This window comes from Telopea speciosissima, chromosome 9, assembly GCF_018873765.1.
Source record: "Telopea speciosissima isolate NSW1024214 ecotype Mountain lineage chromosome 9, Tspe_v1, whole genome shotgun sequence".
Classification (NCBI taxonomy): Eukaryota; Viridiplantae; Streptophyta; class Magnoliopsida; order Proteales; family Proteaceae; genus Telopea; species Telopea speciosissima.
Genome location: NC_057924.1, coordinates 3,358,573 through 3,386,421, shown reverse-complemented (window position 1 = coordinate 3,386,421; position 27,849 = coordinate 3,358,573). Strand labels below are relative to the sequence as shown.

Sequence of the window (27,849 nt, the reverse complement as noted above, 5' to 3'; positions counted from 1 at the left end):
TTTGATTTGCTTCCTGTTCAATGCCCACCAGGCTGCCACGAGGTGCTTTTCAGACAAAAGATTGAAAAAAAGAGGTGGACGGGAAAAAACAAGTACAGGAAACCGAAAAAACGAACCTTTTCTTCCTTGGTTACAGTGGATCGCTCTGCCTTGGCTGCGTAAATGGCGATGCAGACCGGAGTTTCAACTTCTAAAGTTCTCGTTCTCGTCGGAGCAGGTCAGAAGCTTCTTTCTCAGTCTGATTCCGTGTTCGTTCATTGTCTTTGTTTTCATTGATTATCTACTTTTTGGAACGTGATTTGGTCTTGCTTTTCTTGTTTGATTTGTTCTTCTATACTGGATCAAATTAGATCTTCCGCACTGTACTTCAAATATTTATCAGAAACTTATTGGGAGTGGTGAGAGAGTTTTCAGTCATGAACTTATGAACAATATTTTCCATTTTTCATTCACCATGTGAATAGCAAGAAGCGAAGACAAAATTTGTTGTAAATAAGACATGAAATACGACCTCGATTGGAGCTGATATCGAGTGATTGGATTTTGACGTCACAATTCAATTTGGCGTTGTATGATCCCCCTGAAGCATCGTAATGATGGCCTCTTTTTTTCTTTGTATTACCTCTTTGTGTTTGAGTTTGATTTTGAGGGTGGACCTCAGCGCATGGTAATGTTGCTGTTGGGGTTGGGTGTGTCTTGTATTAAACGGGTTCATATATTTATTATTGGGCTTGTATTTGTAATTGGGTCGGATTTTGGTCCATTACATGTATGGATAAAATTGTAATTGTGTGGGGATTAGGGTTTTGGGATTTCCTATAAAGTGTCTCTATTATGCAAACCCTAGACACAAACAAAGGGAAGATCACTTTGTGAGGTAGAGAGTACTGTAGAGAGTTTTTCAGATTTAATGGAAAATATTTGGTTCTCTCTAGTGGATGCAGGCATTCGTGCCGAACCTTGTAAATTCCTCGTGTTGTGTTTGATTGTTTGTTTGGTTTCTTCCTTGTGGTTGCATATTCATTCCCAACAAGTGGTATCAGGCATGGTAGGGCAAGGTTGTGGCAGAGTTAGGGCGTGGGAACCCCCGGTGTGCCTCCGAGGATGAAGTCGGAGAAGATCTCAGTTGTTCTCGCATGGAGGGGGAGATGGGGAAGATCTTGGTTGCTTCTGCATGGAGGGGAAGATTGTTGGGTTCTACTTGGAAGGCGGAAGTAATAATCCAATGCGGGAGAGATGGGGGAAGATCTTGGTTGCTCTCGCGTGGAGGGGGAGAGAGTTCCATGCAGAAGGCAGAAGTCATAATCCCACATCGGACCTGAATAGGCTTACAGGTACTTGGGCACCCTCTCCTTAACGGCTAGCTTTTAAGGATGAGTTCTACCAAAGTCCCTAACAGTTGCTCCATTACAACCTAGTGGTCGTGGGTTTGAGTCAAGAAACAGCCTCTCTGCGAAGGGGGGGTAGGGTTGTGTACATTATGACTGCACTGGCCGGAGCCTCGTGCACTGGGTACACCATATTTGTTTGAATTTGATTTTAGTTAGGTTGCAAGTAACCTTGCATTTTGCAACCACAAAAATGCATAGTTCGATGTATTTCGTTAAAGTGGAATGATCTGACAGTAACTGTGTTAACGTGCAACTGCAGCAACCACAAAATGCATGGGGTGGGTATACATATTGTGGTTGATTGGGGCATAAGTTGAATGGGCTATGGAGATTTATGGACTTGATGCAAAATATTTTGATGGATCTTATGCTAGGGTTGTGGTGTATGGAGAATTCAGCTGAAAATCTAAATGAATATTGAATAAAAAAAAAAAGTGGAGGATCAGTTCTGCAGGAATTAGTACCAGCTGACTTTAGGAATCATCACGCAGGTTATTAAAAGTATCCGTCTATCAGCACCTTCAAGGGTACAAAGGGTTTGTATTGGCACCAAAGCCAGAGCATCAAGAAACCATTATTCCTCAAACTTAATAGAATAAAACAAGAAGTGGTTTATATAGAGCTTCACCCTTCCATACTATTTAATTTTTTCAACGAAGCTCCATGCAAGATACTAAAACTCGGGTCTCGGTACCAACTCGGCCCTTGGAAAAACTGAGTCGAGTCGAGATCTCACTGAGTTGGTGCATTTTTTTTTTTCCTACTCAAAGCCTCAACTCGGTGGGTTTTAGACCTAGTTTGGGTCTGAAACTTGGTATTCAGCCTATTTTAGGCCATTTAAACATAATGGCACTATCATATTTTGCAAAAACAAAGTCCAAATATGAGTTTCAATTTGGACTATAGGTTGGTAGGTGATGATGTACTAAAATACCCTACTCTACACATAATTTAGTAATAGAAAGCAAGCAAATCATTCAATTAATAGCTAAACAACTTAAATAAGAATCAGAATTGTTAAAGTGATACATCAAACTGTTTAACAGTGTTACAACTATCATCACATAAAATGACTTTGAATCAAGTATTCAGTCCCCGCTAGTGTCACATAGTCTTCCCATGACATAGTGTTGCTGTAATGTTGCATATAGTGCTCCACAACAAGCATATAAGAGTTCTGTCGAGTTAGGTAAGTAAATACATAGTAGATGGATCATTTCCATGGGTCAACCCGAGATCTCAACCCGAGATCCGAGATCTCGCCGAGATATGTCGAGTTCTGTCGAGTTAGGTAAGTAAATACATAATAGAATGGTCATTTCCATGGGTCAACCCGAGATCCCGCCGAGATCTCGGCGAGATATTGCACTTTTATGTACGGTATGCCATCTCGTCTCGGTTTCTCAGAAAACCGAGATGAGAGCCGAGATCTCGCCGACGAGTTTTAGAACTATGGCTCCATGTAGACCCCTGCTTTCACTCAAACGAGTGAATTGATTCAGCTACTAAAAGTAGACCTCTGAAATATTAAAACTAAAATGAAATAAACCCAACTAGAACTGCTTGAGATTCATCTAAAACCAAACAAATTAGAAAACATTGTATCAGAACACTCAGGAAAGTATATTTCACATGTAAAAAACACATCCAAATCCATACTCGTCTTTTCATCCCTATTTCCTGAATATTACTATATATTCATTTTCAAATAATCCAACTAATCAAGTATGATTCTTAGAGTATGCAAGTTCCTAGGGTATGGATATGTTTTTGGTATTTAAATGTTGAACCATTAAATTGATATTAACTTTCATTATACATGTTGAAAGGAACTCATTTTCTCCTTCCTTTTTTAAGGAGAATAGGTTATGAGTAGTTGTGATCCTTACAATAATCTCTAAAAGGAAAATACCTCATGAATGGGTCTAGTTGCATTTAGGAATACATGTAGATGACTTTCTACTCATATTATTGTTTATTTTGTGTTGTGTTTGTTTATTTACCTTCATGTTCTATGACATAGTTTTCCCTTCTGTGGGATTTTAGCTGTCAACTTTTGAAAATCAAAGGGTGTTTGTTTTCTTGGATCATCGTAGCATCAGTTATTATAATTGGTAAAGACAAATGGCACACTTGCACACCCTTGTTTTCCTACTAGCCACATAATTTTTTTTTTGAGAACTATTGTTGGCTAACTTCATTTATCTTGCTCTATTATTTAGGATTGACCGGTTCTGTTATTTTGAGGAGCGGTCGGTTGTCTGATGTAATTTTGCAACTTCAGGTAATTGATTCATTGCCGAGCATATATCTCATAAAAATGTGCCAATATTGAAGATTTCCAATGGCAAGAAAGAACTACTTTACGCATTTCCCATTGAGTTATCTATCCTTTGAAGACGTTAATTTCACAGGGACAAAAATTGGAAATGGGAAATCTTACATTCTTGGTACCTCTGCACGTCATCCCATCTTCAGTTGTAAATTTTTAGCCCAAGAGACCTCTTCCATGTTGAAGAGAAGAGTCCCTTTCCTCATAATTTATTTAGAATTTGAAAAGTAAAACTATCCCCCATCAGATGGTCAATGGAGGGTATTCCCTATCAGATGGATGGTTTGGAACTCATTACATCATACAGTAATAACAGATTTTAAATGGCTGTATATGCAGTAAGCTTGATTGAACCCTTAAAATTTCACGGCATTGCTGTCAGTAATTGCAGAAAACCTGTTTCTGCTGTTACTTAAAATTTTTAGAAAACTGTTAAGGAAATGGAGAGCTTGTGTGAAATAGTTAATGAGCAGTTTATGTAGCTTTATCTGACTTTCACATAGCTTGCTGCATGATATCCCGTTAAGGCCTAATCAACTTGATATGGTGAAACCATTGAGGTTACTGTTGTTTTTTTTTTTTGTGGGGGGGGGGGTGGAACTGGGAAGGAGGTTTTTATTTTAATGTGATTTTCTATGAATTTCTTGTGTTGTTGTGAACATGGCTCGATAAATGGTGAAGGTTCTTATTCCTTTTTTCTTGTTACACAAGGATTCTTAACAGATTGCAGCATTTTGTGCTGTCGTGCTCTGTTTGGACATCTCTATTGATCCTAATAAGTGGAGTTATATCTCTTTCTCAGGAATTAATTAAGGGAGCGAATGAAGTGGAGATTTCACCGAACCGGTATGATACTTCTCTTCTTGCAGCTCAGGTATTAATTAGATTCTTATTCCTTTGGTATCCAAACTTTTTCCACTATGGAATTATATTTTGAATCTACAACAGCCTAGGGCGTTTAATATGCTATTTTCCAACTTCATTATTGCAATGGTTGCTCTATGATGTTTATAGTAGGTGATCCTGTTTCTCATACCAATGACTGATTATTATCAGCCTCCTAGTTGAACCAGAGTTTTCTATGTTTATTTAATCTCAGTGGTATGATAAAACAGCTTTTATGATTTCTGAATTAGTTTTCACAAGGTTTCCTATTTGGATTAGTGTTCAAAAGGTTTCATATTTGGATAACACTGCGAAAGGAAGTTTTGCGGATATCCACCACTGGGGGTCAATGCTTTGGTGAAGGTCAGTACTTCATGAGATGGAACTTTTTGGAACTATTCCAGATGATTTGACCCTAACAGTGAGATTTTGGCATCTGGAGTTCCTCTTCGTGGTGATTGGTGTTTGATTTGTGGGTCTTGATGATGGTGTTATGCTTTTGGAAGTGTATATACCCAATGTGGTTGTGTGTAGACGTATTGGGTTACAGTTAGAGAAAGTTTGCGACCATACATAGCTGGTTGTGTTATTTAAGTGGTGGTTGACTGTTTTGGAGTATGTACTCTTTGTTCTTTGTGTATGTGCACTCAATTAGTTTATGAGAAAGTTGTAGTGAAAGAAAAGTGTGAACAAAATGTCTAAAGTGAGCCAAACCTCTGGTGTTTCCTACTTATTTTCTTCTATGGGGACATAGGTGAGATTCCTGGTCTTCATATTATTATAGAAAAGTTGGATGCTATCAACTCTTGTCTTGGTCCCTGTCTGCCATGTTATTTTTCAAAAGAAAAGGGAAGATGCTATCTTATTGGAAAGACTGTAGATAAACTTGATCCTTCAAATGCTTCTGATGAGAAGTAGATCGCGGTTGACTCTACTTTTAAAGACCTGGTCCCTTCATCACGAACAACCCAATGTAACTTGTTTCTTTCTGTTCCCAGAGACTGCTGAGGCAATCTGGGGTGCAGTTGTGCATACATATCTCAATTAGCGACGACAGTGCAGCTCACAGTTTTTTTTTTTTTTTGGGTAGAAGTGCAGCTCACAGTTGAGGCAAGAAGCAAAGTCACTTGCTACCTGTTTTTCCCAGCTAATGATGTGCGGGAGGAGTTAATTTACTATTAAGATCTTCAGTCCCTTGCGTTGATGATGATGCTAAGAAGTTAAAGAAGATGTTGCCAGGAACTACATACCTTTGTTGCTCACAGGATTGGATCCTGAACATGAGCAGGTATGCAATTAGGTGTTGCGGAGCACCCAGTCCTATCTTTGAATTATATGTACACATACCTCTGGAGTGTGAAGAGCATAAGGATAAGTGGATGCAATTAGGTGTTGCAGAGCATAGTCCTATCATTGAATTATGTGTACTCGTTCGTACCTTAGGAGAATGAAGAGTAGAAGTGATAAGTGATATCTTCCTCCTATGCAAGGTTTGGTAGGCTTCTACGCATCATGCAGAAGTCTTGGGACTCGGGTAGAATCATAGTTGTCACGACGTCTAGGCGACTCTAAGGCATTGGGGCCTGGATGCAAGGCGACCAAGGAGCTTGGACGCCTAGGCTCAATATCCTTAAGTTTAAGAGATGTTGTCAGTTTTATTATAGAATTAAATCACAATTTCCGGATTTGTTAAATCCCATATTGGCTGTGAGTGAGATCCCCATTCCGTTAATATACTTGGTAGTACCTCCACTTAACAGGTTGATCTTTTGAGATGGAAATCTAACAGGATTAACGTATATAGTAATTTAAACCATTTTCGATGGAGCACTAATTTCTTGACTATGGAAGTAGAAAAATTAATTCATAACAAATTTAAATAAGAACACATAATAGCTGCACTTTGTTTCTTTCTTTTTACTTGGTTATTTACACATGATATGCAGGAGGAGGGAATTAGTTTCTCTTCTTGTAGATGTGTTGACCAAATGATGAAGGATTGGTTTTGCGAGTGATAGTTCATACCAAGTTGTCTATAAATGTAGAGATACCAGGAATAGTTGTGGTTGTTATCAGTGGCATGAGGGTAAAAGGGTTGACCTCCATATTCCGTTGGATAACCCTAACCTTGAGGATGAGAATTTGCTTCTTGCTTTCATAGCTCTCTCTTTCCTTTCAGTGCCAAAAGAAATAAACATATGTGATATGTGAGGGAGAGAGAGAGATTTAGTGTGATTAATTTTTGGTATGTGTTGATATTTCTTCTTTCCATATTCTCTATTTTATATCCTGTTGGAAGGTTATTCTTGTCATTTTGCTATAACTTTGTGAGTTTCATTTCTATAAAATGTGAAGGTTGAAGTAAATTTTTAGTTCACCCTATCTTCATAAAGTTGTCATTATGTTTTCTGTTTCCTGTTACTTTCAGATTTGACAATTGGCTCAGGAAATCAGGGAATTGACATTGTCCAATCCTGTGACCATTTTCAATGGAAATTCTGATTCTAGTGGGACTGGTGCGTACATTGATTTTTATATCTCACTTTCCTGTTCTCAGCATCACAGCAAACTCATGGAGTATCATGTACCAAATTCCAGCAAGCACAGGCAGCCATGGCATTTATGCATTGAGTTGGGACCCACCACTCTATGGGCTGCACCAGGAGATCACCCAAGGCAGTAATGATTTTGATTGGATGAAAGTGGCGATCCAAATTATTGCATTCTTGCTTTGCCCCCTTAAAATAAGTCTATCTGACAAAAGAAAATAATTAGATTGGAATCTATGAGGATGGGGCTGTTCTTTTAGACATCTTGTAGATGGAACACAAGGATTGGTGGGTCCCACTCCTTTCACGTGCATCATTTTTAGAGGGGTACAGCTACTAGGCTGCCCTTGAGGTCTGCACCACAGATGCACTAGATTTGCTCAATTCAATTTTTTTGTTCAGTCAGCCTTAGTGAGTATCTATCATCTATGAAAGGGTTGGGCTAGGGATGGCAACACAGTGGGCTCATAAGAATAGGGTTCGGTTTCATATTTGAAAAAACCCAGGGCCCCTACCTGGCCTCAACCTGCAGGATGCTGCCGTATTTACATTGTGAAAAGGAAGTCCCTTGCATGTTTCACTGAATGGGGCAGTTAAGGTTGAGCTTGCTAATGACAGAATGCACTCTGTACCCAATCTGTTGCGATCCCTATGTTCGGTTGTGTGCATGATTCATTTGATGTCCAAATGTGTTTTGCAGTCTTCGATATTCCCAAAGCTTCTATGCAGTCCATCGAAAATTATATCTGATATTGGCAACAAAATTCAATGCATTGTAACCAATAAATACTGAGTGATGCTTGTCTTCTTCTCTTTTGCACAGGGAATTTTGCGTCTTACATTATGCCAGCTGCTGCACTTGGAGCAATGGGATACTGCTAATCTGCTATATGTGGTGGAAGGTAAGATTCTATCATTGATGATCTCATGAACCTAAGAGGCTGTTTTTTTGGTATTTCAAGATCCGGCTATGAGAGCTACTTCGTTTTCTTCTTTAAATTAATGTTTTTTTTTGTGTATGTGCAGGGATGGTCATTTTCTGATGTCATGTTTGTTACAAAACGTAATATGGCCAGTGCTGTTGCAAATGTTTCTAAGCAGTTGGAGCTAGTATCTTCAGCTTTAGCTGTATGTCTAGGAACTGATAATCCCTCTGGCTGAAGATTCATTACTCTCTTAAATCTTCTTTTAGCTTCTTGATTGATCTTTTACAGGATTTTCCTTATTGTGTCTTATCATCAGCAAGCTTGATGAAATTTTGTTACCAATGCTACAGTCAACAAAATGGCATCTGACGCAGAGGCTTGAGAACTTGGATGTAAAGATGGATGAGCAGAAGGAAATTTCAAAGCTTATCATGAATGAGGTAAATTATGTTCACACCCATGTTTTTTGTGTGCACTTGTAATTATTTTATGCCTTTATGATATTTTAATAAGGTTGATATCTTTTAATTGATCTGGTTCATGCTACACATCTCCAAGAAGTGTGGTAAGGGCTATAATTGGAGAACTCCCAAGAATCCTGAATCCAGGTGGAGGAAACTTTTGGATCAATTGGAAGTTCTTACGAACATGTTTCACAGTCATAACAGAAAGGACAAGGTGCTTGTCTGTTGACTTTTCAGCTGCTCATGAATAATCAACTTGAGGGGGATCATAAGATTCTTTATTGCGTATAAATAAAGGCAAAATATTTTTCTAGTCTGGCAAGAGTAGAGGGTATCTCTAGTTCAGCACCAAGTTTTGCCACATGGAAGGGTTATGTGGCAATTTCAACCATATGGATATCTAGAAATGATCTAGAATGGGCACAAGTCAAATTTCAGACTCAGATTCATCCATACACCCTCCCATGTATTGTGAGATTCTGTTATATTTTTAGCCGTCCATTCTTATTGGAAATGTGCCATTTTTCACCGGATTTTCAAAACTTTATTTTGCCATTTGACCAACTCTATTTTTTGCTGAAACTTGACTTATGGAGGGACCTTGGGGTCTACCTATCCACAAAAATTCAGCTCTATCCAATCTACCACTTAGTAGATATATGCACCAGTCTAGAGATTCTCTCTAGACCTGCGAGAGTAGAAATTGTATGCTCACAGTATCCAACATAGAAAAGGACATGGAAATGTGTATTGGCACCTGACATGGATATGAGCTGTCTGATACAGCAATCCTAAAAACTCGACATAGACACATCTGTATGTCATAATTATGTTTTTCCTGTAGTCAATCCATGGTTGCAGCTATTTTATGTTTTATTCTGTAAAAATCTCCCTCCTCTCCCCCCCCCCCCCCCCCCTCCCCCCCAAATCTTAATTTTCCTTTTGGAGGACACAATATATGTACAAATTGCTCAGTTAGTATGGACACACATGCTGGTGTCTGATACGTGTGGAAATGGCCTATAAATGACAAATAAGTGTTTCCTTCATACATAGATAAGAAATAGACCATACCATAGAGAATCATATTGTGAAAGGTATTTAGTTATTCTTCTAAATGGCCTTACCATTTGGGAAGTGGAATGTGATTATATATTCATCTCTTAGATTAGGTTTAGAGTAGGTGAGCCTTGGCGCAATGGTTAAGTTGCACTACTGCAACCTGTTGGTTGCGGGTTTGAAACTAGGAAACAGCCTCTCCTATGAAGCAGGGGGTAAGGCTGCGTACATTTGCCCTTCCCAGACCCTGCAGTAGCGGGAGCCTCGTGCAGTGGGACGCTCTTAGATTAGGTTTACCTGTGTATGTTTGTCTGGCTGTTTTTTGGGGGTGGGGGTGAGGGGAGTTTGTGGACCCTACAAGTCTTAATTCATTAGCTAATTGGTCATTCGTTCTTTTAAGAGTGAGTATGCATCAATTCTATTCTCTTGTTATTATTCAAATTAGGGTTGGTAAACTGTCTTTTTAATGCATTTACAACTTGTTTATTAGGTAAATAAGGTGAAGTCGGATCTTTCTCAAATTGGATTTGATATTGAAACAATTCAAAAAATGGTAACTGGATTGGTAAGTTATATACAAAATAGGCCCAGCATGCTATAGGTAGAGTAGGTCAACAGGATGAGTATTGGACTGATGTTCTAAATTTTTGTTACAATGAGCAGGAAGGAAAGATTGGACTTCTTGAAAGCAAACAGGTATATGTCTGCAAGACCAGTCATTGTGAATATATCTCCTTTCAGTTTGCTTCACCCACTTAGAGTTTGTGAAGTGATTTATTTCCCTTTTCTGAACATTTTGCAGGATGTCACTAATTCTGGTCTCTGGTATCTATGTCAATTTGCTGGAGGCATTAAAGAAGGCCTCAATGCTAACCTTTTTCAGGTCGGACATTGTGATTGTTTGCAGCTTTATCACTTATTTTGAAATGGATTGTTTTCATTATTATCATTGTTTTAAAACCAGATTTAGGGTGCATGCCTTTTTTTAATGACCCCTGAACTTTGGGACCCTGGCAATCATGACAAATTTGTCAGTCAAGGAAGTAAATAGGAGCAAGTACAGTGCAGGGGGTACTGGTAAGCCCTTTAGACCCAAATATGATTGTGGCATGGTGCACTCAATTCCAAACAAGAACCCAATAAAAAAAAAAAAAGATAAAGAGAAGGCTTTAATCAAACAAAGCTAGCCTAAGAGGCATAGACTAAACCAAATACAGGTTGAAGGATTCAATCGGGTACATGATTAATAGAGTCTTCTCTAGCTAATGCATCAACCACCTTGTTCTTTTCAATGAAACCATGGGAAAGATGGGATTAAGGAGTTGGATACGGATGTGAATTCTGCACCAAATATACAAATGTTACCCACTTGAACAACTGTCTTTATCAATGAAGCTCACCACAGGTATCAAGCCACATTCAACCAAAATATTTGAGATCTCTAATCACAGACACATCTCTAGGTCATCACAAAGTGTATTCAGTTCAGAAAAAGTATTGTAACTCCATCCATTGTAAAAATAGAAACAAGAAATGAAAGTACTTATTCAGAAAAAAAGAAGAAAAGAAAGAAATTAGAGACCTAGTGGAGCATCTGATGAATACCACCACCACCTGCCTCACTAGGGTTGCCACAAGTTGAACCATCAGATTAGACTTACAATTGCAGATTGCTTAATTACAGGAACTAGTAATGGACAGGACAAACATAAACTTCAGCTTATGGAATGATGACTAAATCCAGGCTACTATATCTACTCAATCATTTGGTAGCTAACTTCGTGTAAGTGGTGTTAGAAGTTCACATTATATCGTTAGGAGTTAAAGCAACTTCTTCATCACTTAAGCGTCTTATGGAAAGTCTAGTCCATGTTAATCCATTGGATTAAGTTACTTCCTTTGCTTAATCATTGGGTAGTTAACGACTTAGAAGTTCATGTAAGTTGTTATTGACTAAATAGTCTAAACCAAAGTTACTACCATGTCTCAATTGTTTGGTATCCCGTGAGGGTGTTAGAACTTCACATGAGTTAAAAGTTAAAACAAACTTCTTCAGAGCAAGCTATTCCAAGTTGATCCATTGTTGGATAGCATCTTGCTGTTGGTGTTAAAAGTTCTCATAATTTTAATTACTTAGCTTAAACTTCTTCATCCCTTTTGGATTGGCAAGCTAATTTACTGGAGTAAATAGCTTGATTAGAGGAATGCTACAGGTAGTTAGCAACCAAGCAATCATAATGTTCAGTCCCCCTAAGCTAAAGAACAAGATCGAAATTCTTGTACTGGAGAATATACTGGTCAGTCCAAAGACTGATACATTTAGAATCAGATGGTACCACATTGATTCTTCTGCTTAGTTGGTGATATAGTATCATTTTGGATGTGCCAGGATACTAGTGCCAAACTTCCACCAGAACGTGCATCAGTGGCCTATGAAGATAAATCGCTCAAGGTATGCTGCAAAATGAAGCTTTTAAAATTAAAAAAAATAAAATAAAATCCATATCCACTTTTTCTTTTTTCCTTGAGTGTGGACTCCTTTGTCCCCTAATCTATGTTATTGCCCCAATTGTTGTCTTTCAGGGACTACAATTCATTGTTGAAACTGCTGAGGCAGGCGAGGTAGAAAAGCCAAAGATGAGCAAAGTGTTAGAAAATGATTGTGATAACAAGCCTGCCAAAAACGTCTTGATGACGAAAACAAGAATCCACAGGGAGTATCCAATAGGGTTTTCTTTGGCGAGGGAAATATGAGTTCTAATCCATATATTTGATTGTTGTTGTGAATGATTCTGTTTCATATTTGATTTTGTGGGTTTGCTTGGCTCACAGGGTCCTGCCATATTGGATGGGGCTCATTGATGCCATGACATCAAATTGTCTGACCTTGATTTTCTTTCTTCTTCAATTGGTATATGGGGGGGGGGGGGGATCCAAGGAGTGTGCCATTAATGTAGAGAATAAGGCACTAGTGGTCTTAAAGCCCCCCAATCATGTTATTGTTTCTTACAGGGTTAAACTTGTACATTGAAGGGTGTGTGTTCTCTCTCTCTCTCTTTTCTCTCTCATAACCATTTGAAGCTGATCATGCAATCTACTTCCCACAAGAAAGGAGCCATAGTGGTTGAACAAGTCCATAAAATATATTGTTCGTGTCCACAGCTTGAAACATCCTGGAATCCATGGTAAGGATCAGTGGACAAGCCAGAGTTTTTGAAGGTGTCCCAACACCAAACACATCCTTCTGGTCATCTGGTGATGAGTGAGTTCAGCCAGGGATTGAAGTTTCATGGGTTGTGATCCTTCAGTAAACGACATCACCTGCCTCCTTCACAAGTATGTCTGCGTCACTACCAAGCCATTTTTCTCTTTTGCAGCTAAATTGACTTCTCCTTCCTGTATTCCTGTGGTCTGCTTGTTGGGATCCAAACACAAGAGCTTGAACCAAAACGAATTCAAACTTCAAACAAATGAGAAAACATAAAAAAAAAAATTTAATTTTAAAGAAAAACGGGCAAAATTGTTTGATCCATGCCTCATGCCTGGTTCCGTGAACTTAAACTATGATAATTGACATCATCATTGGTGTCATTTAGATTAGTATCATATTGCAATTTGTTGCCAAGTGAAGCACATGGTGATGGCGTGATGCTATGTGATAGGTCACCTCATACCTTTCTCCCCGTTCAAATTTTAAATTCCAATTCGAAACAAGGAAGGAAAGTGAATGTAAAGTTTCGTAAAATTACTAAAATACTATCTCATTTAGTCGCATCTTCATACTTTTTTATCCAATTTCCGAAGCATTTCAGTTGCTTGTTTGGGGTTGATATTAGACCAATGAAATGGATATGATTTACCTTATTACATAGATCAACTCTTTTATATTTAGACAACAAAAAGGATAAAAATTTCCTATATGGACGTTTGGAAAATTATTTGTACATGAACAAGTGGATCAATAATTTGGCATTTCGATTGTTGGATAGATGGGGAGCACTTTGATAGGCTCAATTTCATGACATATTGTTTATGTGTGTTTTTTTTCCTTTATTTTTTTATGTTGTGCCTGTTGGATTTATGTGTCCATCAAACTTGATTCGGTCCGATTTACTTTGTATTGAACCTTTTATATATTTTGGTTTAATATTATCGCATGCGATATAATTTTTTGAGCATTATGTGTCCTTAAGTTTTACTTAAAATGGTAGTCATGAATCATGACTAGGGTTTGGGTTGGGCACCGTTATCATATGGTCATCGCATTGGGTATATCTAGACATGTTGATGTTGGGGTACGAATGCAAGTGCATATTATGATGTGTATTGGCGAAGAATCTACTTTGTCGATTCTCATGTATTACTGTCAGATGTAGAATGAGATAGACATGTGTTACCGAGACAACGTGACAACATTCTTTGGATCATCAATGACTAAGATTCAAGAGAGTTAAAGTCGGTGTTCTGGTGATGCGAGAACATTTCGTGAGTGAGAGAGTTGCTCAACATGGTCACCGTTGCCCGATTGGGGAACATCAAGATATAGATTATTTTGCTGTGCGAGCATCAAGTTTGTTTCTTTCAAATGTCTGGTGGTTAGTCCCCCCCTCCTATCTTTGTTGTATTCCCAGCACCTTGCTGGAATTTTTTGATTTAATAAATCATGGTAGTATTGTGTTAAAAAAAAAAAAAAAGATACAGATTGTCTGTGGATGGTCGGATCGGAATCTGGATACAATACCGTTTTAGAAATGGTTTTTGCAAAACCTATTTTACATAAAATGATAGATTACATGTAATTTTAATTGAAAATATTTTATCGTGTTTTGCGGGACCCGATCACGTACACAGATGCTCTCGTATGGACATGTTCTATTGAATGGGATTTGGCAGTACATGTGTACATGCCTTAGATTCCATTAATGATGATGTTGATTAGTGGTTGGTAATTTATTATTATATGAAGTTATAATTGGAATTTACTAATTAATTAATTGTTTATTTAATTTAATAGATGTGGTGCTAATTGTATTTATCTATTAAAATAAAATACATAATTAATTAATTTATTATTCCCTATTAGATTCCGCTTCTTCACCAATTAGAAATCCATTAAGTTTAAACTTTAAACGGGTTCAAGTCAAAGAGGAGAGAGAGAAACTGACTCTCACTAGGAATTATCCAAACAGGGTAACCCTATCCATATAAACACACTTAGGGGAGGGGGCGCCCATTCTAAGCTTGGACGTTTTCTTGCACCCTCCCCCTTTGACGGATTTTTGGTTCTCTCTTTTGATCTCTTCTCACTCCTTCTTGCTTTAGAGAATTAGGGTTTTGGAAACCCGGTATGGTGCTTGAAGATTCGAAGAAGAGGATCTAGGTTTGCATTGTCTATAGGAAGAGCAATGCTTGAGGCTCAAAAGGTTAGCAATTTCTATTGATTTCTCTAATTATTTAATTATATGATATTCATGGGATGCGAAAAAAATCCGAATCGATCTCTTTCCCCATACCATTCAGATATGGAATCTCTGGTAATGTTTTTATACCAAACCCTACTTGAGTTACACCAAGGTTCCTATAGGCAACCATGTGCAATCATGGACAAGGGTAAAACCCTAATTGATTTAATTGGTTTATAATTGATTTCTCAGGAAAATCCTCTTTTAATAGAATTGATCCTATAGACCGATATGGCCTGATATGGATCGATACAGCCAATTAGTATTGCGCCTCAACTAAGCCAGCCGTTGGGTGCCACACTGGTCACCTACTGGGCATTGGACTCGAAGGAGAAGAGCTGAATCCGAGCCCGCCGATCCAACCTTGAGAGTACTATCCATCCCTCGACAGCCCAGAGAACTTTTCCCTTTAAAATTTTGGGAAAATTACATGATTAGCTACTTTTGGGTTTTCATTTACAAAACTGTTCACCCTATGTTTGAGTTAACAAAAATAGACAAAAACAAGTTTAGTTTTACAAAACTAGACAAAACAGTGACTCTCCTTCCTTCCTCGACAGTTTCCCTCTGAAAAAATCTCTTTTTTTTTCCTTTGTTACTTGGGATAGCAGAGAATGGCGGTGGCTGGGACAAGGGTAGGGTTGCAGGGAACAAAGGATGCCTGGACGAGAAGGCAATGACAGGGGTAAAAATGTCTAAAAAAATAAGTGTGGGAGGGAGAGACAATATTTTGTCCAGTTTTATAAACCTTAACTTGTTTTTGTCTATTTTTGTTAACTCAAACATAGGGTGGACAATTTTGTAAATGAAAACCCAAAAGTAGCTAATCATGTAATTTTCCCTAAAATTTTCCACCCATGTAATTTTCCCTAAAATTTTCCACCTGTATTACATATTTAAACGGGCTTATGCATTATCGTAGGATTTTTTTGGGTAAAATAGAAAAAATTACTTGGATACCGCCTGTACTATAGCCATTTTGCTTATGATTATCAACATTTGAAACAATTACTTAACACCCCCGAAACCTGACGGTGTTAGTCTGCTGTTAGAATTTAATTGAAAATATCCATTTTACCCTTATCACCTATTCAAAAGAAAACAGTGAAATTGACAGATTTACCCCCCTTCTCCTCCTTATTCTTCTTCTTCTTCCTCCTCTAGCAACCCTACCGCCCCTACCCCTACTGATTTCAAACCCTAATTGATTTCAAACTCTAATCGATTTCAAAAAATTTCTCTTTTCTTAAAAAAATTTCAAATTAAAATAACCCAAAACCCTTAATCGATTTTGAATCTGAAAATCGATTAAGGGTTTGAATATGAAGAATGGTGGATACTGCCGTTGACGGCGCTGGAGAAGGAGGAGCGGTAGCCACATATGGTCTCTCGGAGATAAGGGCGGAACAATGAAGGAAGCAATTGGGGGTTTCTCTCTCGTCAGGTTCGATTCTTCTCCACTACTGAATTACTGAGAAGGATGGATGAAACCTTCTAAATCCTTACCATTATAGTCAAATTTTCCCTTGTGAAATCCAGGTCCTATCCGACAAAGCCTCTGTAAGTCTGTCACACACCAACCTTCTGATTTCTGAATCAGTAAGAGAGAGATAGAAGAAGAAGAAGAAGCATCCCATGTCCTTTCCAATCCCTAGTTGGGAAATCAAAGGTTCTGCTCTAAGTTTTAACATATTTCTTTTTTTCTTGTCTTCCTTTCTTTAATCTTCTCAACAGATTTTAATTTTTTCAGAAGAGAGGAGGAGAAATTAAAGCATCATAGACGGAGAAAAGCGAGAGCAGAGATGGGAAAGTATGTGGAGATATTGGCTGCAGGGGTGAGGATCGTTGCTCGCTTCCACTCTCACTGTCCTCAGACGGCGAGGATGTACTACCACCCTCCTTCCAACTCTGACGTCAACCACCACCGCAACCTCCTCCCTGAGAGCGATGGCGCCACCGGCACTGATGCGGCCTCCAACGTCTCTACTCTGTTGAGCAATTGAATGTAACAGTTTTTCTTGTTCAAATCTTATGGGCAAACTTTGATTGAATTTAATTCGTTTTTGGATTTCTGGGTTATGGGGAGCAGGCTTTGGGAGGTCACCTGAGAGTTCACACACAGCCATGAAGAAAAAGAAGGGGGTACCCAGGCTTTGGGAGGTCACCTGAGAGTTCACACACAGCCATGAAGAAAAAGAAGGGGGTACCCAGGCTTTGGGAGGTCACATGAGAGTTCACACACAGCCATGAAGAAAAAGAAGGGGGTAAATCTGTCACTCTAGTAACCTTTTAGGATAGTTTAGGCATTACAAAAAATTTAACCGATGACATCATCACTAAATTAACGGATTTGACCTACTTGAAAGAAATGGTAAACTGCAATGGCTACAGTATAGGGGTGTCCAAGTAATTTTCCCAATACCGTAGGATTAGAGTAAATTATCCAGCTAGGAGAACGCCACTCGCATTATATAAATCGAGGATCGATCTTACCGTTGGAAGAGATAGAGAGAGAAAGCTAACAAGGACTGTGTTTCTCGATTTAGGGTTTGCTGCAGGACAAGAAGCAGCAGTAGCAGCAAGCAGAAGAAGCGATGCCGAAGAACAAGGGAAAGGGAGGTAAGAACAGGAAGAGAGGAAAGAACGAAGCCGATGATGAGAAGCGTGAGCTAGTCTTCAAGGAAGATGGCCAAGAATACGCTCAGGTTCTTCGTATGCTCGGCAACGGTCGGTGCGAAGCCATGTGCATCGACGGCACCAAACGTCTCTGCCACATACGAGGTAAGATGCACAAGAAAGTCTGGATCGCTGCTGGTGATATCATACTCGTCGGCCTCCGTGATTATCAGGATGACAAAGCTGATGTCATCCTCAAGTACATGCCCGACGAGGCAAGGCTGTTAAAGGCCTACGGCGAGCTACCAGAGAATACTCGTCTCAACGAGGGTATCGCCGGTGGCATCGACGAGGAGGATGATGGTGCTGGTGACGGATATATTGATTTTGAGGATGAGGACATCGATAAAATCTAGGGTTTGGGAATCTTGTCTTCTGCCTTTCTTATTTTTTCACCTTCTTAAATATGTTTACTATAAAATCTTATAAGGATGAATATCGCGAGATTCGTATTCTGTAGTTAAATTTGAGGGTTCTTCCCCCCCCCCCCCCCCCCACCCTCCCCCTCCCCCTCCCCTACCAGGTACGAATTTATGGTGGCACATGTTGAAATAGGGTTTCCAGATGAATAGGATGGAAAGTAACATTAAACCAATCAATTTCCGTACTTTATTTGTTGCTCTGTTCCTGCTATTCATTTTCGTTCTAAGAAATTTTAATCTTTCTCGTTTATGCAAATAATTGTACAATTGTTAGTTTTTGTTTATCTCTTCTTCTGAAAGAAACGATGTGGGAATGGATGGTACTGCAGTTTGCGTTTTTATTTTGTGGAGTTGGGTTTATTCGATTGCCGAAATACGGGTTTTGGATATCAAATATTCTACTTAAATTGCGATGGAGATAGGTGTGGTAATGGTGCTAGACTGGTATATGGTGTATGGAATTAGGGTTATTTGTTGAACTGTTGTTGGAGATAGGCTAGTTTGTGTTATATGGAATTTGGTTTCTCCTTGTTGGACTCTTGATGGAGAATTGGAGATATAGCCAGATAGGCCTAAACCTGGGAGTTAGGCTAGTGTGTGGTGGATGGAATTTTTGGTTCTTGTTCTTAATTTGATTTTATTTCATGGGATGAAGTTGGTTTTCAATGTTTCTGGGGTGGATTAAGAATTTGAGCATTATTGATAAAATGTAGGCATGGATTATTGGATTTGGACTGTAATGGGATTCATGGGGGGAGGAAGGAAGGATTGTTGTCAAACATTGTGGGCACTGAACTTATTCCTTTGTGCTTTCTTCATTGTCTTCAATTCAATTCATGTTTGTATGAACACTATGTTCTGCAAATTTATTGGTCTTTAGGCATGGCAGTCACCAGGCAATCTGCCAGAGCTTCATAGAATTTTGAGAATGGGAAGTGTTTGGAAGTCTAGCCATGAATGTTTAGACTGTAGAGTACAGAAAACCTATGTTTATATCAGTTTTCAAGATGGATGGGGTTACGGTTTTGACCCCAAGCAATGCATATTTGTCTCCCATGTTCAGTGGCCTGAAGAAATTTCTAGTTCTTATGATGGGGTTTGGGAAATTGTAATGAGAAAACTAGGGCTTGTTTGGTACTATGTTAGATCTCTGGTGAACTTTGTGTATGTGGATTTCGTTTTTAATTGTTTTGTGTTATAAGCTGTAATCTCATACGCTATTTACCCCCCCCCCCCCCAAAAAAAAAAAAAATCCTCATACCCAAAAAAAAGCTATAAGCAGTAATTTGGATTCTTGTTCAAGCATTTTCCTCCATATACAGCTCTACAAGAAGAAACCAAGAGTTGTTCTTGTTTGCCTGTATGTCTCTGTATACCCGTTAAATGCTTATCTCTTGGATAAAGGATCTAATTCGACAAGGAAACCTCTCCAACCCAAGGTTGAGATTGTAATCGGTTGGCTGGAACTGGTCTGAACCTTAAAAATTACTTACCTCATGGCCTGAGTTGGGATGTGTCTGGATAGAGATGTAAAACGAATGTGGATCAAATATGAATCGAGATGTGATTGGATCTAGATATTCCTTGACCCAATAGATATGATTTTGAATTTTCTGACTATCTGGATATATCTCTAGATCAGAATCGGCAGATGGATTGATCTATTCCAATTTTGATGTTTAAAACCTAGCTTCAACCTTACACTTACCTCTGCCAATTATGCATTCACAGTATTGGTGATGGTTTCGTACTGGCCGATCCATATCAGCCAAGTTCTATATTGATACAGTCCTACTGACGGCTGATCTGGTCGCTCTAATGTGGCGGTGCACTGTAGAGCGGGCTTGAGAGCTCGACATGAGGAAGATGTGACATCCTTGCTGAGGTGCCGAGCTCGAGAAGAAAGAAAAGAAAAAAAAAAATCAATTGCACGTTTAGGATTGGTGTGGAGTTCCATGTATTGAGTTCTCAATGGTGCACTGCAGTGCATCTATCTACCTAACCATATGTATTATTTGTTGGAATAAAGGAAATGAAACAACCAATTGCACGCCATGTGGGGATGAATATATACGTTATGTCAATGGACAATAGCTGTCCTAAAAAAAAAGGCGTCACCACTCCACTATGAGAACCATCAACACTCCACTATGGGGGAGAACTTAATGTTTATCTTATCAAAAAAAAAAAAAAAAAAAAAAAGAAAAAGGAAAAAACATTTTCATACTTAAAATAAACGAGAAAAAATAATAAAAATATACATGAGAACGCTAATTGGTTGTGTAGATCCTGCGCTGAGAGTGTGCATAGGCATTGGTTTGGAAGGGGTTTTCGATTTTACTAGGGCTAATGGTCTTTTCACATGTTCATGTTCGGCATAGGAATCACACCATCCACATGACCACTATCATTCTTTATCTCTAAATAATTTGTAACTTATTTATAACAATTTTTTATTGACGGTTTATTTATTTGAAAAATGTGTGATAAAATTTTTGATAATGATATAATGATATATTACTATAAAATTATTTCTGAAAACCCTTTTATATCCTTATCTTAAACAACTTTTGAGAATAAGATAAAAGACAATTAAAAGAAGGTGTCAAGTTCTAAATACACCTATGGAGATATCGTTAAACACTCTCATTTATTTATTTTTGATAGAAAGACACTCCCATTTAATAGCAATACTTTTTAAATGTGATTTTCAAGAATTTGAATACAAAGTAAAATGAAATTTAATAATCAAATGAGGAACGATTTGGAGTTAATCACATAAACATGAGTGATAGGAATTACAAATTTTTTTTTTTAAAGTTTCCTTCCATTTAATTTCCCGTATACATGTCATGTATGTAAGATATGAGTATGGGCCTGAACTATTATATGCTAATTGACTTCTGATATTCATCGATTTATATGAGCAAGTTTGGATGCTCCTGTAGTTGTTGGTCATTTCTTGTTTAATGTACAAGCAACAAAAAAAAAATAAAAATTTTTAATTTAAGTTAGTAGCAAGGATTTTAAACTCAGAATTGACGATGAATTAATCCCAAAAGTCCTATTCGGATCAACAAGAATCAGGATCGGTCATAGTCAATTCAAGTTGGTTCATCAGATTTTTGAAACCAATTAGTTTGCTACCCAATTAATTCTTTGGGAGGCGATTTCCTACACCGAGGGGTGGCCTTCTACATCAATGTTTTATTTCATCACATACATTATTTTTTGACAAAAGTTTTTTTTCCATCGTGGAAACATCCATTTTTCTAGGATCATTATTACTCCCATCCCCTATTGTATGAAGTCGATAATATTCTCTCCTCTCCGCCTCCCACTGTTTTGATACCTTCCACTGTTCCAGATACCCTGTGCATGCCATCTGAACCTCTTGGTCAAGAGATTCTCACTAGATCGTGGGTGAAGGAAAAACTTGTGAACATATTATCCATGTCATCTAGTCATGAATTAATTTTTAAATAAAAAAATATAAAGTTTCAAAGTTATTTAAAAAATAAAAAATAAAATTAGTAGGAATTATTTGGAGAATAATAATCCTTGGTGATTAAGGAAACAAGAAAAATATATGATAAATTATATGATTGAGATAGATCATCAAATTAAATATATACTCAAATTAAGGAAAACTCTATCTATCCAATTATTAAAATGTCAATTGGTTTCTCACACTTTTTGTGTAAGAAAATTCTTCCTTTTTCATTTTGCAATAGTAATATAAATACAACCCTAACCTTATCATAACCCGACCCTATACAAATTGTACCGAAGATGATGTCTAAACATGGATGATATTCGAATTTCCTTAATGCTTCAGTGGGAGAGGGTTTCCAACGATAGAATCTGCACGCTACTACCAATTAGTGGTTAGAAAAAATGTATCATCCATGTGGATCCCACATTTTTAAAATAAATACAAATAAAATAAAATATAAATACTTATGTGGCACCCCCACTTTTTGTGAGAGCATGGGAAAGATTGGACAGTATGGGATCTTTTCTCCTTCTTCAACAGCAGTGTCCAAGTTGAGCCCTAAGTCATGTCTGCTCCATAAATTAATGGGAATGTCATCAATTTCAGGGCACCCAATAAAAACTTTACTTTCTTGTGAATTCTAATATTGTCTAAACTCCACCCACCCACTTCAAGATTCTTAGCGTCTAGTGTTGGGAGGCAAAAGATTCTAAACGGAAGCATTTCAATGAATGATCCACCTCCTAGAAGCTGATTTCTGAAACCCAACAACAACAACAGAAATAACTAAACCTTATCCCAACTAAATGAGGTTGGGTACAGGATCCTTGCCCACCAATCACTTTTATTCGAGGTCATACTTGATACAAGGCTTAACCTATGCATTTCTTTCTTCACAATTTCTCCTATGGTTATTTTAGGTCTGGTCTTGGCTCTTTTAGTTCCTTCAATCGGAATCAAATCATTCCTCTATACTGGAGCATACAAAGGCCTCCGTTGAACATGGTATTCCACCTCAAATGACGTCTTCATAGCTTATCATGTATTATAGTTACTCCCAAATAGCTCTAATGTGATCATTCCTTACTTTATTCTTCTTATTTTGCCACACATCCATCTCAACATCCTCATCTCTGCTACATTGAGTTTATCTATATGATGCTATTCTTAACTGCCCAATATTCTACACCATAAATCATAGCCGATCATATGATTGTCCTATAAAATTTTCCTTTAATTTTAAAGGAATACATCGACCACACAACACTCCATTTATGATTTTATGCATATTTGTCTCTACAGAGTGAATTTTCCTTGAGTGTTGCGAATTTTGTTGCATGTTCTATTAAACCAAGAACTATTTAGAAAAAAAGAGTTAATTTGATCCACCAGAGAGTTCGTTCATGGTACTTTATGGTTGTTAATCACTGCATGATCCTCTAAAATTGTCTTAGTTAGCTTTGATCGCTTTGGATGGGATTGATTATTGAAGAATAATGGCTTGAAAAATTACAGCTTGATCTCTTTTTTTTGCTCCTGAAGTTTTTAGGAATTGTCATTCCCTTGTACTTCTGTACACCTTTTATACTATAAATGTAGTCTTATAGATTCTCCTATTGCTGATCTTAAAAAAAAAAGATCTCTACTAAAGCCCTTGAAATCCTTAGTTCCTCTTTCAACATAAAAATCCCATGGAAGTGTACCCTAAGCTTTACTGATCTGAAACTTTAAATTAGGTGAAGACTTTCTTGAATTGGGTGCTGTCCTTTAAGAAACCAGTCATTTTCACAGAGGTTAGCTCTTCCATGCAACCCTATAAACAAGAAACTAGTCCTTTTCACAGAAGTTTCTTTAACTCTATTTTTTTTGGGGTAAAGTTCTTTAACACTATTGATGGTTATGAACCTTCACTTGAAATTAACACAATTATATATGCTACATGGTGCTTTTATTTCATAATTCCAATGTATGTTCAAGGAGATGAAGCAAGTAAAGCAACTATCTAACAGATAGAAATATGGCTTATCTTGAAGCTGTCTCTTCATAGTTACAGAAACAGTAAAGAACCTAATCTCCTCTTTAACAGATTTAAAAGCCCCAACTTTTTTCTTTTGCTTACTCTGAAGGGGCACACTTGGAACTACTGATCAGTGGAACAGATGTTGCTGGTGATGAGGCATCCTTATTCTTTGGCTCTCCGTTACCTCTGGGATGCATTTGCATCTGTTTTCTCTCTCTTTTGGGTTCCCTTGAAAAATCACTTTTGGTCACCTACAACAGAAAGGAAACATCAGCAGATCATGGGGTATTGACAGAATGAACCAAGATTAAACTCCTCCTAAAATGGTAACTCTCTTGACCTAGTAATGCCTAAAAGTTTCATCACCCATCTGAGTTTTGACAAGTTCTGTTGATTATCAGTTAACTGAGCAATTTCTAATTCAGTGACTCATGGCATCTTTCTGTTGACAAGGGTCAAATTAGGACATTATATCCCCCCCCCCCTTTCTTTCCCTTGAATCAAATTTAGTTTCTTCTTTCTGTCATCAAGTCAATTTCACCATAAGACTGAATGAGTCACAGTAATAATGAGTTTTTACCTTGGTCTGTTGTGTTGAGAACTGGCATGTAGGCACAGTTTTTTGTCTTGAAACAGTACGTGTAAGCTTTGGCCTGTTCTTAACTGGCCTGTATCTATCATCCATACTTTGTGCTGTAACCGCAAAATTTTCCACCCCAACAGGTACCTCATTAGATCCACAGCTTTCCTCTTCTCCAACATCAAAACTGTTCTTAATAATCACGCATCTTCGATCTCCATTGACGGAGCTGAGATGCTTGCTCATGTGGTCTTCGACCAAATGACTTTCTGTATGCCGGGTTGCCATCCATCGTTCAAGCCAGCTCCATCCCATATTGGGTTCTGCTGTGCCAGATTGTGTTGACTTTTTCTTTGAACAAATTCGTAACTATCAACAGATTCATTAGAACTCAAATTATTTCAGGATTGAGATCACCTTCTTTATGCTCATATTAGACAATCAATTGATCTATCATACCTGTTGAGAGAATGCATAAGCTAGAGCTCTCTCACGCCTGGTCATTGCCTCAAGTCTGTGCTGGATTCTCATTTTTGATATGTTGCTACTCACTGTGCTGTCATCCCAGTCTCCCTGCAGCATACATGTCCCAGAAAAAATGTTTCAAGATGAATAGATCATCAGCTTTACAGAAATTTTAGGTGCACTGAGGGTCAAATAACTCAACCAAAAGTTTCATTATTCTACTCTTGAGTCTTAATTCTGCAAAGCCTTTGTCACTACTACTAAATTTGCTTACTATAGAGTTAATACAATTTATAGGTGTCTGCCTTTGAATTTTATGAGTACTTCTGTGGTCCTACAAGTGCAGCTTGTGAGTTTCCTTCTCACAGAGATTAAGACAACTTTGTTCAGCTAGTGACTGACAACATGATACGGAAAAAAAGACGGGCTTAATTCTTTGATATGTTGTAGTAAATCAGCTGTAGTGGTCAATCAACACTATAGTACACAAGAAATATGTAATTGGTCCACTCATAGCAAATGCAATTCTAAGCATCAAGTGCTGCCCTGGAACAAAAAGAATATCTGGATATACAGTCTATGGTGTCTCTACAACCAATGCGTACACTGTTTTCATTCATAGGTTGTCCACCCAATTCATCTTTGCTCAATTTTTCAAGCCGACTGTTAACTATTACTAAATTGACTGGCCCATTCAAGTCTTCATTGCTACTTACACTACCTATGTAGTATATATAAGAATTGCATGAAACATTAAGAAAGAACTGATTGCTTGCCTTCTTTTTTTTACCTTCAGCTTGGACACCTGGCTTCTGGCTTTCTGCTGCACTCGATGTTGGGCAGTCACGCTTTCTTCCCTAACTGTAAGAGTTTCCACAGAGTTCCCTGTTTGAACTTCAACTGATGTCCCGAGTGACACCCTACTTGGACTAGCCATTTCTTGAAGACTCTCTGTGTTATACATCTCTTCCATTATTCCACTTCGACGCCTAGCCTGAATTTCATCCATTCAAATTGTCAGAGTAAGAAGAACAATAACAGAGGCTACAAGCATATTGAATGTCAGTGCAACACTTCAACCATGAACCTAGTACCAATTTCTTGTGTCCATAATACTAACAAACTTTAAATTATCCTTTTCATCCAAAGGGTTAGAAAGAGAATATTTGACATAAATTTTAACATTTTAAAGTTTGTGCCTTCATCAAGCTTCAAACAATGACATCCTATGATCTCACAGCATTCTCAAGAGGATTTTGTGATAAAATTTGGTAGTCCAAATTTCTCACAGGATTTCTAAAATTTGGAGGAGATCGAAGTTCCTATCTAATTTTGAAAATGATCTACAGATTATATGCCAGGAAAATATAACTTGAGTGAGATCCAACCATAAACCCTCTAAATGCTGACTGGATGATAGTGGCAGCTTCCTCGTTGTTCAAGACTCTAGTGCCTGAATTCTGGTTTTCCTGGGGTTTTTGTTCTTTCAATTCTTCCTTCTCTTCATATTGGATTTCCACTTCGTCTTTCAGATCTTCTCCAACAGGTTGGGTAACAGTAGCCTCAGAACTCCTAACAGAAGCTGAATCCTCCTCGGCAAGGACTGAATTGATTTCATCCCCACAAAGATAGGATCTCACAGAGCTCCATCTTCTCTTGTCCACCCCATAATTCCTCACCTGGTTAGAACCAAAGAAAGTGTCTGCTAAGTAGTACTCAAAGTGCAACTCCACCAAAGAAATCAGTCCATCTGAATTACCACAACAATCATCTATGCTTACATTACAGGAACAAATATTCCAACCCACAGTAATCAACTTCATTTCTCATCATATAAAGCAAAACCCATTCAGTTCACACACACACACACACACACACACAGAAAGAGAGAGAGAGAGAGAGAGAGGAACTCAATGCTTTTGAGTCACAGCAGCAGTAGCAACAACAACAACAAAACCAATCAACTCTTAGAATTCAGAAGAGAAACAACTATAAGAAAAGCAACAGATTACAGTAAGCGTCGCACATTGCTATCATGAGCACCCACAGACCGACTCTTGGAGAAGACACTCCTAACCAATTCCCCAGTGAGACCCATTTCACGTTAGCAGCCACAGGGAAGAATTCTCTCAAATGGATTCTTAATTATAGCCTAGATCATAGAAGAGTATTCAAAAATTCCCAAATAGAAAGAAGAAAACTAAAAAAAAAAGTTGTAAAGCATAGGTTTACTCCTAGGCTCAACTGTACTCTGTAAAGCTGAGCTACATTTCACTCCATCAAGCAAAAATATTAAGAACTGATCAGTATAAACAAGAAAAAACCCACATGTCAGTTTAACTAATTCTTGAGGTTTTCCCAAGATTGGCAGAGCTTTAGAGCTGGATTTAGCTTTTACTAATCAAAAAGAGAAATAAAAAGTAAAAGAATCGAGAGAAAAAGAATAGTCCTGAGTAATAGAGAAGTTAAATTGCTTTTTTATATTACTTTTTGGCACATGGCGTGCAGATGAAGGCCCACCAAAGTTTTCTTGCAATTGGGTCTATGCATATTCCTTTCCCCTGCGTCTCCTTTTTCTCCACTCCTGAAAACAGAGTTTCTCCTACCTTGGGTTCTCCATCCATCAATTACAGTACATCTGTAAATGGTGGTGGTTAAACATAAGTCAATGATCTGTTTATGGTTTTGGTAGAGGCATTTGAATGGTAGAAGAGTAGAGAAGTAAATAAAATCACCGTTTTTGAATGGTTTAACTTGTCATTAGTGTAAATATTGTTAAAGATGATGTGTCTGCTGCTTCTTTAATGGGAAATATACATGTTTGCTTTATTCAACCCAGAAAAGAAAAGAAAAAATATCTTCCACACTGTCGGCAGTGAGAAGGGTTATATACTTATATACCCATGTTTGATTTATGAGCTCCTTAACGTACACTCACTAAGACTTTTTTTTCATTCATTTTATTTCTCCTCCCTGACCATTGGGAGCAGCCTATCATAGGTGTACCAGCCTCTACTGAAGGTACCATCCTGCATAATTCCCCCTGTGGAGGATCTTTATCCTCTCAGGTTCCTGCCTGGTACAGGTCGACCGTTTTCTCTCATAGTGGGTGAAAATGATCA

General features: G+C 38.0%; 2 protein-coding genes and 1 pseudogene across 3 annotated transcripts; 2 read left to right on the top strand and 1 right to left on the bottom strand.

The window, feature by feature from the left end:
* The first annotated feature begins 105 nt into the window (after nucleotides 1-105).
* On the top strand, nucleotides 106-12,474 carry LOC122639675 (annotated as a pseudogene).
* Nucleotides 12,475-17,565: 5,091 nt separating this feature from the next.
* Nucleotides 17,566-18,238, top strand: LOC122639677 (eukaryotic translation initiation factor 1A). The gene has a single exon (XM_043832569.1). It carries the CDS (start codon nucleotides 17,663-17,665, stop codon nucleotides 18,098-18,100), a length of 438 nt encoding a protein of 145 aa, XP_043688504.1. The 5' UTR covers nucleotides 17,566-17,662; the 3' UTR covers nucleotides 18,101-18,238.
* Nucleotides 18,239-23,591: 5,353 nt separating this feature from the next.
* LOC122639673 (protein IQ-DOMAIN 33) lies at nucleotides 23,592-27,345 on the bottom strand. Of its 2 annotated transcripts, none has more exons than XM_043832567.1 (6): nucleotides 27,215-27,345; nucleotides 26,116-26,406; nucleotides 25,518-25,721; nucleotides 24,722-24,835; nucleotides 24,263-24,631; nucleotides 23,592-23,933 (listed from the first exon to the last, which is right to left on the bottom strand). In XM_043832567.1, the coding sequence occupies exons 1-6, from the start codon at nucleotides 27,275-27,277 to the stop codon at nucleotides 23,778-23,780; spliced, it is 1,197 nt and encodes a 398-aa protein (XP_043688502.1). In that variant the 5' UTR covers nucleotides 27,278-27,345; the 3' UTR covers nucleotides 23,592-23,777. The 2 variants fall into 2 exon arrangements, with proteins under 2 accessions (XP_043688502.1, XP_043688501.1); XM_043832566.1 differs by lacking the exon at nucleotides 27,215-27,345 and adding an exon at nucleotides 26,754-27,114.
* Between the last annotated feature and the right edge of the window lie 504 nt (nucleotides 27,346-27,849).

Bases quoted from the DNA above. Each gene is read 5' to 3' on its own strand.
- LOC122639677 (XM_043832569.1), top strand. From the start codon at position 17,663: ATGCCGAAGAACAAGGGAAAGGGAGGTAAGAACAGGAAGAGAGGAAAG.
- LOC122639673 (XM_043832566.1), bottom strand. From the start codon at position 26,825: ATGGGTCTCACTGGGGAATTGGTTAGGAGTGTCTTCTCCAAGAGTCGG. The intron at 24,836-25,517 runs GTAAAAAAAAGA...TGTATGCTGCAG, and splicing joins GCCAGGTGTCCAAGCTGAAG to GGAGACTGGGATGACAGCAC. The intron at 24,632-24,721 runs GTATGATAGATC...ATCTGTTGATAG, and splicing joins CTTATGCATTCTCTCAACAG to TTACGAATTTGTTCAAAGAA.